The 17,093-nt window shown below is 36.8% G+C and overlaps 1 protein-coding gene across 12 annotated transcripts in view; it reads right to left on the bottom strand.

Annotated features, from left to right (window-relative positions):
* Positions 1 to 17,093, bottom strand: part of INVS (inversin) — a 321,952-nt gene that overhangs the window by 84,966 nt on the left and 219,893 nt on the right. For all 12 annotated transcript variants that reach the window (XM_050761486.1, XM_050761485.1, XM_050761483.1 and 9 more), the window contains 5 exons: positions 15,827 to 16,007; positions 13,370 to 13,479; positions 9,019 to 9,190; positions 2,542 to 2,697; positions 1,842 to 2,071 (listed from right to left, as the gene is read on the bottom strand). In XM_050761486.1, coding sequence (XP_050617443.1) covers positions 1,842 to 2,071; positions 2,542 to 2,697; positions 9,019 to 9,190; positions 13,370 to 13,479; positions 15,827 to 16,007 — 849 coding nt within the window. The remainder of the gene's footprint in view (positions 1 to 1,841; positions 2,072 to 2,541; positions 2,698 to 9,018; positions 9,191 to 13,369; positions 13,480 to 15,826; positions 16,008 to 17,093) is intronic.

The following is a 17,093-nucleotide window of genomic DNA, read 5'->3' on the forward strand; positions in this document are numbered from 1 at the left end:
TAATTTATAGATTCAATGCCATCCCCAGCAAGTTACCAATGATTTTCTTCACAGAATTGGAAAAAACTACTTTAAAGTTCATATGGAACCAGAAAAGAGCCCACACTGCCAAGACAATTCTAAGCCAAAAGAACAAATCTGGAGGCATCATGCTACCTGACTTCAAACTATACTATAAGGCTACAGTAACCAAAACAGCATGGTACTGGTACCAAAACAGAGATATAGATCAATGGAACAGAACACAGCCCTCAGAAATAATACCACACATCTACAACCATCCGATATTTGACAAACCTGACAAAAACAAGAAATGGGGAAAGGATTCCCTATTTAACAAATGGTGCTGGGAAAACTGGCTAGCCATATGTAGAAAGCTGAAACTGGATCCCTTCCTTACACCTTATACAAAAATTAATTCAAGATGGATTAGGGACTTAAATGTTAGACCTAAAACCATAAAAACCCTAGAAGAAAACCTAGGCAATTCCATTCAAGACATAGGCATGGGCAAGGACTTCATGACTAAAACCCAAAGCAATGGCAACAAAAGCCAAAATAGACAAATGGGATCTAATTAAACTAAAGAGCTTCTGCACAGCAAAAGAAACTACCATTAGAGTGAACAGGCAACCTATAGAATGGGAGAGAAAATTTTTACAATCTACCCATCTGACAAAAGGGATAATATCCAGAATCTACAAAGAACTTACATAAATTTACAAGAAAAAAATCAAACAACCCCATCAAAAAGTGGGTGAAGGATATGAAAAGACACTTCTTAAAAGAAGACATGTATGCAGCCAACAGACACATGAAAAAATGCTCATCATCACTGGCCATCAGAGAAATGCAAATCAAAACCACAATGAGATACCATCTCACAGCAGTTAGAATGGCAATCATTAAAAAGTCGGGAAACAACAGGTGCTGGAGAGGATGTGGAGAAATAGGAACATTTTTACACTGTTGGTGGGACTGTAAAGTAGTTCAACCATTGTGGAAGACAGTGTGGCGGTTCCTCAAGGATCTAGAACTAGAAATACCATTTGACCCAGCCATCCCATTACTGGGTATATACCCAAAGGATTATAAGTCATGCTGCTATAAAGACACATGCACATGTATGTTTATTGTGGCATGCACAATAACAAAGACCTGGAACCAACCCAAATGTCCATCAATGATAGACTGGATCAAGAAAATGTGGCACGTATACACCATGGAATACTATGCAGCCATAAAAAAGGATGAGTTCATGTTCTTTGTAGGGACATGGATGCAGCTGGAAACCATCATTCTCAGCAAACTATTGCAAGGACAGAAAACCAAACACCGTGTGTTCTCACTCATAGGTGGGAATTGAACAATGAGAACACTTGGACACATGATGTGGGGAGCAGGGAGGGATAGCATTAGGAGATAAACACCTAATGTAAATGATGAGTTGATGGGTGCAGCACACCCCCATGGCACATGTATACATATGTAACAAACCTGCAAATTGTGCACATGTACCCTGGAACTTAAAGTATAATTAAAAAAAAGAAAAAGAAAATCATGTAATATATTTATTTTTATACATGCATACATGTGTATACCATGCAATCTTTTATAAAAGTCATAAAATTATTTCAAGTCTATATTATAACTATGTTAAATTATATATATATAAAAAGACTGGAAGAGAATATGGACAAATAATAGTCTTGATTAACAGATGGATTTGTGGGTGATCTCTTCATCTTGTAAACTGTTGTTTTACTTATGTTTACAACAAAGAAGAAATACTCTAAATTCTTTGGAGCAAACTTAATATAGAAAAGACATAGAATTTCTACCTCTTTGTCTTGAATGTTAGGGTCTGCATTATTTTCCATGAGAACTGCCATGCAGTTGATATAGCCTCCATATGCAGCACACTGCAAAGGGGTTCTTCCTGCATAATCCTGAACATTTGGATTAATCTTATTTTCTATTAATATTTGGCAAACATCAGCATTTCCTCCCAGTGCTGCCCAATGTAGAAGAGAATGTCCGTCTTGGTCAACTAGATCTACTCTTGCTCCACCTAGAAAAGCACAAATATAATGAAAATGTCTAATAGAAATAGCATTTATTAAAATGAATAGAAGTAAAAAAACCACAATTCTTCCTTAAATGCATTTATTAAAATGAATAGAAGTAAAATAATAAGAATTGTTCCTTAAATGCTTTATTCTTGTGGAAATGCTTCCACATACATTGTCTACTTCAGATTTTCACAATAAGCTTGTAAATTGGACTGGCTAGGAATCACTCCCCCTTTATATAAAATAAAATTGAGGATCAGGCAGGTGAAGTGACTTTTCCTATATCAAGCAACTCCCAACAAGTGGAGCTAGGAGTAGAACTTGAGGTTCCTCACGCCATGTTGGGTGATCATCCCTTCATCCTTGTACTTGTGCAGCTTTCTGGTAAGGAAAGCTTTATCTCAAACAGAGTATGCAAGAATTCCTACCTGTTAAGAGAGACTTATTAGGAGTACTGTTATTAACCCACCTTTAATGAGTGTCTGAATCACATCTTTGTGTCCCATCTCACAGGCTCGGAAAAGTGGAGTATGTTTCATAACGTCAGTAGCATCCACTTGAGCGTTATTTTCCAGTAATAACTTCACGGTGCTGACATGGCCAGAAAGGGCAGCAGCATGCAAAGCTAAAAGGGAACCAAAAGAAAGTGAAGAATTAGTCAATAACAACTTCACCTTTTAAATTATTATATGTCCTTTCTTCTCTTGATTTCCCTATCATTTTGAATAAATGCAATCTCAATTTTAAGGATTCCCTAATTTATATTTTGCTTTTTTAGATTGTGCCTTCCTCCCTATGCATATGTATCACTCACACTTTCCCCTTTCCTTCTACCTTTCTCTTCTTACTATTTTCTTCCTTTCCATCCTGTTGGTCTGAAATGGTATCCTCTTCTAAGCTACTAGTTTTCTCTTTTCAGCTATTAGTTTTCTCTTTTTCTCTTTCAAGACAGCAAGAAAACAATACAAAGAGAAATGATTTAAATGATGTACACAATTCTGCCCAACAACCCACTCAATAAGCACATGTCCCTAAGGGATCATGTGACTGGAGACATCAATAGACTGCTCCTTCCATTGGTTAAATGTGCTGTTCCTTCAATTGGCTTGCGTACCCCAGTGGTACTGAAAAGCATGTACATCTTGCTGCATTGAGTGCATTTTTAATATAATATCACTCCAAATACAAGCCAGCTACTTCCCCAGGGCTCAATTTAAGAAACAGCGAGGTGGCACATGTCTATAGTCCCAGCTACTTGGGAGGCTGAGGCAGGAGGACTGCTTGAACCCAGGAGGTCCAGACCAGTCTGGAGAAAATAGGAAGACCTCATCTCAAAAAAAGAAAAGAAAAGAAACAGGAATTTGCTTCACTGGAGAAAAACTGAGATGGAATATGGCCTCCTCTCTTGTGCCTTCCAGAGGTTTTAAAGAGTAATTTTGATTAAATGTGTTTCATGTTACACTGACTCCTGCCTATGTTACTCCACTGTAATGCTTGGCTTATGTCATCCCTCTATAGGTTTGAATTAGCCAAAATAACACTTCAGATGCCTGGGCCAGTTCGAAGTATTATGGCTCTATAAGGCCTAGAACAGTGTCTTTTTCATAAAGGGTGATCCATGGAGCAAACCTGGGATGCAGATTTTTGGGCTGAGTAGTATTATAATGCTGGATGTTTAGCATGGAATACAATAGATAAGGTTACATTCTAGGGAGGAAAGCAAAACAAAACAATTCTCCATCAATAAAGTATTATATAATGATAATTGGTATAATTAAAGTAATAAAAACTGTTTTGATATGTAGAATCACTGAGGGACTACTTTTGATTGGTGGTTACAGATAGCTTTGCATAAGAGTGGATGTTTAAGCTGAGACCTGAACCATGAAAAAGACAGAGTGAGACTCCGTCTCAAAAAATAAAATAAAAAATAAAATAAAATAAAAATAACCTTGAACTTAACTATTGTTACTCCCACTTTGAAAAGTGGTGCAAGTTTCTATAGAAACTTAATTTTTTGGCCGGGCGCGGTGGCTCAAGCCTGTAATCCCAGCACTTTGGGAGGCCGAGACGGGCGGATCACGAGGTCAGGAGATCGAGACCATCCTGGCTAACACGGTGAAACTCCGTCTCTACTAAAAAAAAAATACGAAAAACTAGCCGGGCGAGGTGGGCGCCTGTAGTCCCAGCTACTCGGGAGGCTGAGGCAGGAGAATGGCATGAACCCGGGAGGCGGAGCTTGCAGTGAGCCGAGATCGGGCCACCGCACTCCAGCCTGGGTGACAGAGCAAGACTCCGTCTCAAAAAAAAAAAAAAAAAAAAAAAAAAAAAAAAAAACTTAATTTTTTAATGTAATTTTATATTACGGAAACCTTCAAACATATTCAAAAGTAGACAATGGTCCAGTGAACTCAATATAGCTATCACCCAGCTTCAACAATTATCAATACATGGCTAATCTTGTTTTATTTATTTATTGAGCAAAGGAAGAGTTAGTACAGGACAGGAACGACTGTGTGTGTTTAAGGAAGGAAGGGTAGTTGCAGCACAGTAAGTGACAGTGGACTAAGTCAGAAAGGTAGAAAAGGCCAGATCACAAATGGTCCTATCGGCCAGTGATGGAAGACATTTGAAGGGCTTCATGTAGTGGAGTGATATTATCTGATTTATGCTTTAAACAGATGACTCTAGCTGTTCTGAGGAGAATATATTTGTAGTAGATTAAAATATAAGCAGGGAGACCAGTAAACATTTCGGCAGTAGACTGAGTGAAAAATGATGGTGGTCTGACTAGGGTGGCTGGAATGGAGATGGAGAGAAACAGAATGATTTAGAACATGTTTTGGAGGTGGAGTCAACAGGACTTGCTACAGGATTTGACATAGAATCTCTGTCCATGTAGCCTGGGAATCTGAATTTAAACAAACATCTCTAGTAATTCTTATGCCATTCTTGAATTTGGGAACCATTGACCTAAATGGCTAAATGTTAGTTTGACCTAGACAAGATTCAGACAGGCATGAGTAACTTCAAATATCTGAAGTGCTATCACATGGAAGACAGCACAGGGTAGAACATTCAGTTTGACAAATTTTGGCTCAGTATAAGGAAGAACATTCTAATAGAGTTAAGATGGCAGCAGTGGGTTTTCTATATTGGAGCTGTTCAACAAGAGGCTGAAAGACCACTGCTGAGAATATCATAAAGCAGATGAAAGCATCATATAATATCTGTGATGTTTCAGTGATTTCACATTTTAAGAGCGTAAGAACCCTTTTCCCCCAAATGAAAATTTATAAAACACCTAATATATAAAACAAGTAAGAGTTGAGTGGTTCTGACTAAATCAGAAGTGGAGCATTACCCACTCGACTGTCTATTCCCTCAGCTAAGTATTTCAGGTACCTCTATAGAAAACTGTTGTTATGAAGAACATGGTTTGGAAAACCCTGGGCTAGATTTAGTTTTAAGGTGACTTCTAATTCTGAAATGCTACAATTCTGTGATGTGGCATCCAGTATGAAATATACTCTATAGATAACATCAATATCAAATTTTTTAAAAAGATAAAATTTCAGTTAAGTAACAGTTAAAATTAATGATCATATTAAAAGAAATTCCCCATTTATAACTATTTGAATTTACTTTATATATATATATATATTTATTTATTTATTTGAGACAGAGTCTCACTCTGTTGCCCAAGCTGGAGTGTAGTGGCATGATCTCGGCTCACTGCAACCTCCACCTCCCGGGTTCAAGTGATTCTCCTGTCTCAGCCTCCCGAGTAGCTGGGACTACAGATGCCCACCACTATGCCCGGCTAATTTTTGTATTTTTAGTACAGGCGGGGTTTCACCATGTTGGCCAGGCTGGTCTCAAACTCCTGACCTCAAATGATCTACCCACCTCGGCCTCCCAAAGTGCTGGGATTACAGGCGTGAGCCACTGCGCCTGGCCTGAATTTTCTTTATTTAAAAATAACCTTAGGTCAAGCATTACTCCTTCTTTGAAAAGTACTGCAAGTTTATATAGAAACTTAATTTTTTTTAAATGTAACTTTATATTACGGAAACCTTCAAACATATTCAAAAGCAGACAATTGTCCAGTGAACTCAATATAGCTATCACCCAGCTTCAACAATTATCAGTACATGGCTAATCTTGTTTTTTTTAACCACGATTCATTTCCTCTACTTCTGACTGTTTTGAAAAACATTCTAGAGTCATATCCTTTCATCTGTAAATATTTTAGTGTCTTTGAAAAACAAGGATTCTTTTTTTAAACACCTCACTGTATCAGTTAGGATCCAGTCAGAAGACGGAAACCATACCAGATATAATAGATGGAATTCAGTATAAATAATTGCTGGCTTTGTATTGAAGAAATGAAAAGGCAGAAAGAAAACACTAAGGTACCACGGGGGTAGCAAATGCAAGAAATAGCTACCAATCCTGGCACTGGGAGTACATAAAGAAGAGGATGAAATTACTGAAACCTAAAAGCTTAGAAGAGCCCTGAAGAATGAAAACTCAGCCTCTGAGGAATGGCTCTGCTTGGCTGGTGCTGTTGTGTCTGACAAGGGTGTGCTGAGGCTGACACTGTGAATGTTGGAAACCTGCAGAGTGAAATTAACTGTTTTTGCTGAAATAAAGTATTGCTGTGTTGAAGAAGCATTACTAGGGTGATGCTGACCATAGCAGGAAATAAAAACAACAGGCCGGACGAGGTGGCTCACACCTGTAATCCAAGCACTTTGGGAAGCTGAGGTGGGAGGATTGCTTGAGCCCAGGAGTTTGAGACCAGCCTGGGCAACATAGTGAGATCCCATCTATTATTATTATTATTATTTTACTTTTTTTCCTAAAAAAAGAAAACAAGAAAAAAGCAAGAGCAGGACGCAAACAGAAAGATGTAATCCCTTGTCCCTCCTCCAGTCTTCCAGTCTCCCTCCAATGCTCCCTATTGGTGGACTCTAAAAGAGCACCTGTGGCAAAGGGGAAATGTGATTTGCAGAGCCCCAGGCCCAGCGCTGCAAAGAAAGGACAAAAGGATAAACACGAAGCTGAGAGACAATAGTTTGATCACTGGTAAAACCATAATGCTGTTATCACACCTAAAAAATACTAACAGAAATTCTGTAATGTTCAATAATATTGACATTTTCCTGATGGCTGTAACATTTTTTATAGTTTATTTATTTGAGTCAGGATCCAAATAATGTCCATATATTGCTATTGGTAACACCTCTTTTTAATGGGAAGGGAAAAAAAATCCTTGTAGAGGGATGATAGAGAAGAACTCACTTTCACAGAAAAGAAATGTCAGGAAGGCATCTCTGACATAATAAAATCCCCACAGAAGAAAGAAACCAGCAAATTAATGAATCTGAGAAGAATTTATGTCTGAACTTCAACCATGGTGCATATGAGAAAGATACTTTTGGTCAAAGAGTGCAAGTATCCTTGCCCATACCTTATTCAAATACCTGAAAAAGTTAAACTAAAGTCAAAGCTAGTGATAAAGTGGAAGAATATATAATGGAAATCTGACAAAAAATTAAATGTTCAGATCATTTATAAAGTCAACATCCTATGTGTCTGCACTATGCCCCTTAAGAAATTTAAGATCTGCTGGCCGGGCATGGTGGCTCACACCCGTAATCCCAGCACTTTGGGAGGCTGAGGCAGGTAGATTGCTTGAGCTCAGAAGTTCGAGACCACCCTGGGCAACACAGTGAAACCCCGTTTCTACTAAAATACCAAAAGAAAAAAAAATTAGCCGGGTTTGGTGGCATGCGCCTATAGTCCCAGCTAGTTGGGAGGCTGAGGCAGGAGACTTGCTTAAACTTGGGAGGCAGAGGTTGCAGTGAGCCAAGATCATGCCACTGCACTCCCAGCCTGGGTGACAGAGTGAGACTCCATTTCAAAAAAAAAGAAATTTAAGATCTGCTGTAAGGCTTTGATAGATAAATACTTTTGAAAGTTAAAGTCTTTATCATAAAATTGAATTGTCTTCTTAAAATATTTTTTTTGAGGCTGCGGTTGTCTTCGTATAGTGGGGGAGATTTTAACTAAAGCAACTCCCCTCCCTTCTCTCTCCCTACTGTTGCATCAATAGTTTTGGTGGCCAAGAAAAATCTTATTCAGGATAACAGTAGATGCAAATGGCTCTAGCATGTTTCTACAAATAAAAAAACATAACGTGGAGAAGCCCATCACTGATTTTTTATTCTATTCAGTGCTATTGTAGTAGTATGTAATTTCTCCTTCTCTTTCTGAGTTGTAAGTAGGATACAGTACACAAGGAAGAGACCTCCAAGTTGACACTGAGGCTGAAAAACTTTACCTTTCATTAACCAACACATAGGTAAAGGCCTCTCCTATTAGAGAAAGAAATTAAAATAAGCATCTAGTAAGAGTTTTTCAAGCAAGGTTGATTTGAAGCTTGGAAGCTTCTAGAGCCATGGGGGGTTATCTCTAAAAATGGGAGATTCAGGATGTGGTAATGCTATTCAAACCTGAGAAAAGAGCACAGTAAAGGAGACTGCTGAGAATACACTTAGATGTGTGCATTCCTTAAATATAATTCTAAATTTTTGAAAATATAATTATTGACAATTAAATATGGATAGTTTTAAAGTATAGGTTTTCTTTTTTTTACAAAAAGATAAATGATCAGAAGAGTCCCCATAATCATGTCTAAGGAGCAACCAAATGCAACCATTCATTTGGTAGAAACATATTTTAATCTGAGCCATAATACTGAAGAAATAAAGCCTTTGGAGTGATATTCTGGCAAACCCAAACTTAAAACTGAAGACCAAAGTCAAACAATATTAGATTAGGAACAAAGATTTCAAGTTGCTATTTTACAAGTTTTATAGCAACATCTACACTTTGGAACCTGAGTGAAAGCAAATTGAATGTGTCTACCACTTCTCACCTGTACCTCCATATTTGTCAGCCATGTTAATATCAATGTCCGATTTTAAACTCAGCATAGTCCTAAGGACATCATCACTGCCTTTGCCAGCTGCCCACATAAAGGATGTTCTTCCTTCTAGGTCTGAATCATCTTTCACTGAAGGATGTTTTAAAAACACTTTAACTGTTTCCTGTAAGAAAACTTGATTTAAAAAATGGAGACAAAACAGTAGTATTTTCTATGGTAATAAAGTCATATAATAATATGTGACTTCCATTAAGAAGCAAAGCATTTGACCCTTGCTTTTGAATTAAATTAAATTATCTTTTTATTAATGACAGAACTACAATTTTCATCGAAGATAACAATCCTCTGTCCTTACAAATTAGTTGTAGTGTCCGTAACACTTCACAAACATAACCTAACTCTCCCATTCAACATCCTCAAAATGGAAAGTAATCATCTTCAATCAAGCTTGGAAACTTTATAGGTCATTGTTTGAGTGACAGTTGCAAAACTCAGAATTATTCAGTGTTTTATTTATTAATGAACAAAATTTAAACATTTTCTTTCTTTCTATTTCTCTCTTCTCTCTTCCCTTCTCTTCTCTTCCCTCCCTCCCTCCCTCCCCCCTGCTTGCGCTCTCTCTCTCTCTTTCTCTCTTTCTCTCTTTCTCTCTCTCTCTCTCTCTCTCTCTCTCTCTCTCTCTCTCTCTCTCTCTCTCTCTCTCTCTCTCTCTTTCTCTCTCTCTCTCTCTCTCTCTTTCTCTCTTTCTCTCTTTCTCTCTTTCTTTCTTTCTTTCTTTCTTGAGGGAGTCTCACTCTGTTGCCCAGGTTGGAGTGCAGTGGTGCAATCTCGGCTCACTGCAACCTCTGCCTCTTGCATTCAAGCAATTCTCCTGCCTTAGACTCCTGAGTAGCTGAGTGTCACCACACCTGGTTAATTTTTGTATTATTAGTAGAGATGGGGTTTTACCATGTTGGCCCAGCTGGTCTTGAACTCCTGACCTCAAGTGATCCGTCCATCTTGGCCTCCCAAAGTGCTGGAATTACAGGCATGAACCACTGTACCCGGCCATAAAACACATGTTTTCTTGGATATTTTACATGAGACCCATCTATTCAGGCATGCCTCCAGAGAAGGTTCTGCATTCTCTCACTGTGTTTTTTGTTTGTTTGCTTTTGCCTTAAATCCAGGAACAAACTGGAATTATGTGATTAGTTACTAAACATTTTTTAAATGGTTAATGCATTTATTGAATACTGATTGATGGTTACTGAGAAATGCAGTGCTCAATTCATTAAAACAAATATTTATTCAGCAATTCCTTTATTACTGAATTGTCCTTCTTCTATGGAATCACACAAAAATTAGGACTGGCCCGTATGCGGTGGCTCACGCCTGTAATCCCTGCACTTTGGGAGGCCGAGGCGGGCGGATCACAAGGTCAGGAGATTGACAGCATCCTGGCCAACATGGTGAAACCCTGTCTCTACTAAAATATAACAAAATTAGCCAGGCACGGTGGCACATGGCTGTAGTCCCAGCTACTTGGGAGGTTGAGGCAGGGAAATTGATTGAACTTGGGAGACGGAGGTTGCAGTGAGCAGAGATCACATCCTTGCACTCCAGCCTGGGCAACAGAGTGAGACTCCATCTCAAATAAAAACAAAAACAAAACCAAAAAAAACCAAAAACAACAACAACAACAAAAAAAATTAGGACCTTTGACAATTCTATTAGTGCCTCACAATTTTAATGGGGGTTAATATTCCAGCATTTTAAATTGCTTCTTTCCTCAGAACTCAGACTCATATAAACTTTTAGAAAGACCATAGAAACTTTTGATTGAATTGAGGTAAAAGAGTTTCAGACAAAAAATGCTGGAGGCTATGAGCTGATGAAAAATGTATAAAATGTTGACTCTCAGTATTTTACAGAAAGAAGAATTCAAGAGCTCATCTAATCCAGTTCCTTATTTTACAGATGAAGAAATTTAGGTTCCAAGGTCACATAAATATTGGTGGCAGATAAAGGAAGAATCCAGGGTTAAATAACAGCACTCCTTCCACAGCATCACACACTGCTTTCTACTTTTAAGACTATTTGTTGAGTTACTGAGGTATAATAACTTACTGTTCCTAAAGTCTAATGTATATTAAGCATATTAAATATATTTGAGTCAAGAAATGAATTTTAAAAGTTTGTGATTTTTTGCTTTGTTTCCTTTTACTAATTTGCAAACATTTCTTTGCTGAGTATGTTTTTACTTAATGATGAATGTTTACAGGGCTCTGTATGTGTAGGGGAATGTGTCCATATTTTTCAAGGAGCGAGTTGTAATTTCTCGTCAGTTATTAGACGACAATGAGATCAAGGGACTTGAAACTGAGCTTACATAATTTGTATAATTATTAAAAATCAACTCTGGAATTGGCAGATTATCCAACAAAATATTTCTTTGAATAAAATTATTATATCATATTATTGAATCATCATAAAGAATAATGTTCTACCATTCTTTCTTGTTTCCATTAGCACACCTATTTAATTATTGGTGTCTGTATATATATTAAATTTGGAGTCTAAGTTTTGGGTTAAAGCCCATGAGCAAGTCATTTAATCTCATGGAACCTTGCTTTGTTTTGTTTTGTTTTCTATAAACAGGGGATAACACATCTAATAGCCTTGTGTTGATTTATGGGTTGAGCTGTGATTTCCATAGATTGACTAGGCTGGGTCAAGTTAATTTCCTATCTATTTGTAATAAAAAAAACCTTCTCCAAAAATACTGCTTTGTTAGCTGATAACAGATAATGATTTGTCAAACCTCTAGGTGGTAAATTGAATAAGTTGTTAGGAATACCAAGAAGCAAGGATTAGAGGAATAGTTGTTCTGGATACCAGAGTCGGGAAGGGTGTGAAGATAAGATATTTTAGAGATCTGAGTGTTTAACAGAGCATTTGGAGAGGTCACGAAGATGAAATTATACTATGCTTGATGATAGTATTATTTATTTATTTATTTATTTTTGAGATGAAGTCTTGCTCTGTCACCCAGGCTGGAGTGCAGTGGCACTATCTTGGCTCACTGCAACCTCCGCCTCCCAGGTTCAAGCGATTCTCCTCCCTTAGCCTCCCAAGTGGCTGGGACTACAGGCACCAGCCACCTTGCCCGGCTAATTTTTGTATGTTTAGTAGAAACAGTGTTTCCACCATGTTGGCCAGGTTGTTCTTCAACTCCAGACCTTAGGTGATCTGCCCATCTCGGCCTCCCAAAGTGCTGGGATTACAGGCGTGAGCTACCATGCCTGACCTGATAGTATTATTATAATTTAATGAAACTAAGGGTTTCACTATGCATATCCATGTAGAAGGCAGCAAAATCTGTTTTAACGTGTGCATTCTTGGATGAATCTGGTTCTTGATGGCCATTCATACTCAGGAAGCTGAAGTAGCCTAGACACTATCATGTTGCAGGGTGGACTGGGGACATAATGGATGAGAAAGGGGAGGGGAAGAACTATGAATAATATTCAGTGTTTTTGGAAATAATTCATTTTTGCATTCTCAGATGTATAATATATATAATTATCAACACTAGTAGTAATGAGAGTACATTCTATTTCTTGAGTACGTGCTCTATGCCAAGGTATACAGCAGGCACTTGTCATAAATTTTCTCTAATCTTTACAACAATCCTGAAAGAAAAGGTATAATTATCCTCATCTTATATATGAAGAAACTAAGATTAAGAAACTTGTGTAAGGTAATAATGCAGTTTAGCAAACTGCACAGACAGGATTCTAGCTGAGATTGTTCTAGTTCCAAAGCCTTGCCACACTGCTTTAAGGACAATTACACATGGCTGAACACTAAGATGTTCTTAGTGCTATAAAAGTAATACAAAGATGAAGTACTCTTACTGTAAAGTAAAATGTTATGCTTAACATTAAAATAAAAACTGTATAAAACTTCAGATGTGACTAACAAAAAAAAAAAACAAAAAAAACCTTAGACTATCACTTGCATCAGAGTGAACAGCATGAACCATTGTTAAAAGGTAATTGATACATAAAAACAGACAAATGAGTCTAAGTAAATCTGGGAAAAGCTGAATAAGATCAGTGGATTGTATCAGTGTCAATTTCCTGTTTATGATATCGTATTGGATGTTACCGTTAGAGTGAATTAGGTGTAGGAGTGCAAAAAGCTTATTGGAAAAATAAAGAAAAAAAAAAAGAGTGAACTAGGTGAAGGGTACATGAAATCTTGTTGTATTATTTCCTACAACTACATATGAATCTATGATTATATAAAAATAAAAATTTTCACTAAGAAAAAAAGAGCATTGACTTGTTTTACTCACAGCAAAGTTACTCTGAGCAGCATAGTGCAAAGGTGTGGCTCCTTGGCTGTCAGATGGGATAGTTCCAGACTTATTTCTTTCTAAAAGGAGATGGACAATCTGTGCATGGCCTGAGAAAAGACACAAAAAGGTAATTATCACTTATAAAGGATGTTAATTAATTTATAATCTACTTAAATGAAAAAGGTAAGAAAATTCACTGACACACAATACAGCATTCACAGTGGTTTCTGAACAGCAGCCCCCAATGCAGCCTCTTCTAATTTCTCACTAACATATTAATATGAGGTAGAACAGAATGAAAACTTACTAAAAACTTAATGCTTCAATCAGGTAGGAATGAATTAAGTATACTTGTCAGACTGAGAAAAAACTATATTAGGCATCACCTCATCGCATTCCCCTCACTTTATAAAGCTGCCTAAAGCAAAGGAGGGGAAGTTGCTTTAGAACCAAGCCCTCTTAGCCTTCACTGCTCCTACTCTCAAGGTTCCATTGCCCAACCAAACAGAACTGCATAGCTGTTGTCTTCTATTCAGGTGGACAAACTATAATACAACCTCTTCTATCTCTGAGGCCCCCCATCCCTATATTCTCCTTCCCACAATCTTTTATTATATTTATATTTTATAACATCTAGGCAGTGATTTCAAATCTCAGAAAACAAGTGGGCAGGCATGATGAGGCAGCAATGAAGACAATATAGTGCATTCTAGTGGATGTGATCTCCACAAGTGAAGAGCTGTAGAAAATACTAAAAAATGAACAAACCTGGTAGTAGTATATACAGGAAACCTGAAATTTTATATACTCTATTGCTTTCAGATATTGGAGAATGAAGAAGATGCCCCATTAGCAGAGCAAGGATATACTGCTTCAAAGCCAGGCAGAAAAAAGTAATTTGAGTGGAAGTTGTGCTCATCTATCTGCTCTCCAGAAGTGGTCTAAGATGGAGTTCTCCATAATATAAATGTGGGATCAAAGACAATCTGTGCCACATAGTTACTCTAAACACATTTCATTTTGTTTGAGAAATAAAGGGAAAAATTCAGTAAAGACTACATAAAAACATACTACAGGAAAGTGAAAAAGAAGCACTGTCAGAAAGATAAACAGCATACCTCTGAAAATGATCTAGAGAAGGATCCAGAGGAAAATTTCAGGAAACTGGTATCCTCGACTTAGTGCAAAAAGAGATGGCTTCTACGAAACAGAAACAGGGTATTCTAAGAAGAAAACAGAGTGAAATGAAAAAGTAATGGAAGGAAGTTAAAAGGAAATGAAATGAGATAAAAAGAAATATAGGTAAGAAAAGGAAATAAAAATATAACCCAAAATACAATCTATATAGGAGGCAGAAAGAAAGCAAAACTTACAGAACAAAAAGTCAATTTAGTTATGTGGAGACAAATTTGCCAAGTAAGCCCAGAATCCAGAGGAAAAAGAAAAAGGGATGTAAGATGAAATCTGACTAATAATTATAAATCTGGCAATAAAAGTGAGTGCACACATAAACACCATTTTTTAAAAAAAGATAATGTGTAATTTAAAAATTAAGATCAAGATTATAATAATTAGGGGGAAAGTCTCAGATTATATTAACAAGTACTAAAAGAGTGATGAGTATCTGTGCTAAATTTTTTGTCTTAAATAGGTGGGAGTCAATAGACGCATTTTTGCTCTTGACTCTGATTCAGGCTTTAAAAAGTTTTTGATAAATTTAAAAGTAACTACTAATAGAACCTAAATCCTTCTAAAACATTAGGCAATTCAAAACCAAATAACAACAACAAATCTAATCCATATACCAAAGAGTAGAAAGTAAAGGAAACAGGAAACAAAACAAAACAAACAAACAAACAAAAAATGTTAAACTGAAAACACTAATAATACCAGGATAGCAGGAAAAAAAAGTCCTGATTATTTATCTTATAACAATGACTACTAATGGGTAAAACTCCTTCACTGAAAGAGAAAGACTCTCAGATTGACTCCACACACACAAAAATCCAACATACACATAAAACATACACATATATACACTCTCTCATCTATAAAAGTGATCTTCAAAAAGGTTAAGTAAAAGGCATTTCAGGAAAATATAAAGAAAAATCCTTAAATATCATAGTATTAGCACAAACATAAAATTAAAGCCCTCCTCCCCAAAAATATAGGCGCTGAATATGAAAAGAGGTTTATGTTACATTTACATGTTGTCAATAAACATGAATTACTTTTATAACAAAAATTTAAAGTTAAGACATGTTGAAATTAAAACTAATATTTAACAGAAAATAAATTTATATTACTATAATTTAGTTTATAAAACAATGCAACATATCAGTTAGAAATCAAAATAATTAACTAGGAGTTGGGAGCGAACAGTGGAAGGGAAGGCATAGAAATATTCCTATACTCATGCAGTTTCATCTACTGTTGATCCTTTGAGTCACATACCTAATAAAGCTGCCCAGTGCAGTGGGGTTCGAAATAAGTTATCATAAGACGTTATATTGCAGCTTTCATATGAGGTCAAGACATCAACCACGGTCACATTCCCATCAGCAACTGCAAAGTGAAGAGGAGTTCGACCCTCGTAGTCTTGCCAGTTCAGTAAAGACTCCGTTGGAGCAGCATCCTGATTTGAAGGAACCAGAGACTTCAGACATACATGGAATCCTCAATAAATTACATTTGGTGTAAGTATTTTTTTCTTTCTTTCTTTTTTAGGGACAGGGTCTCATTCTGTCACCCAGGTTGGAGTACAGTGGCATGATCACAGCTCACTGCACCCTCAAACTCCTGGGCTCAAGCAATCCTCCTGTCTCAGCTTCCCAAGTAGCTGGGACTACAGGCACACCCCACCACACCTGGCTAATTTTTGTGATTTTTGTAGAGATGGGGTTTTGCCATGTTGCTCAGGCTGGTCTTTAATTCCTGGGCTCAAGCAATTCTCCTACCCTCAGCCTCCCAAAATGCTGGGATTATGGTGTGAAACACTGTGCCCAGCCTGGCACAAGAATTAACTGAGGAATTTTCAAAATAAGATCTCTACATTCTCTCTCAGCACAAGTGATAAATCATGGAAAAAGTACAAAGTCTAAATCTTTAAAAAATTATTTTCATATTTAATTATAAAAAGTACAGAAAAGAATATAACCATTACATACTGATTATCTAGATTAAAAAGGTGTCAACATTTTGCCTGATATGCTTTTGTTTCTGTTATGGTTCAACTAGAGATGTATGTTTTATACTTTTGTATATATGTATGTATCCATAAACAATACATAAATTTTGTATGCGTGTTTTCAATATTCACATTATGGCAATGGACCTGTATCCTTTGGAAATTCTTTCTTTCAACACTATACTTTGGATATCTATGTTGGTACTAGTTTAGTTATTGAGGTGCTTGAATAAACCACGATTTAGTTATCTATTTTCCTATTGAGGGACATTTAGGCTATTCCCATTTTTTTTCACTACTACAGATAATGCTGCAATTAATATTTCCTTTACATGTCACTTGTAGCACACGTGTGAGATTTTTCCACAGGCTAGATACCTAGAAGGGGAACTGCTGGGGTGAAGGATAACTTCAAATACTTTCAAATTGTCACATCACTCTCCAAATGGTCTTACCAATTAACACTGCCATGACAATATGTAAAAGTTTTTATTTCCCTACATGCTGGCACAAATTAATCATTTGGTATTATCA

Source organism: Macaca thibetana, chromosome 15 (genome assembly GCF_024542745.1).
Source record: "Macaca thibetana thibetana isolate TM-01 chromosome 15, ASM2454274v1, whole genome shotgun sequence".
NCBI classification, from domain to species: Eukaryota; Metazoa; Chordata; class Mammalia; order Primates; family Cercopithecidae; genus Macaca; species Macaca thibetana.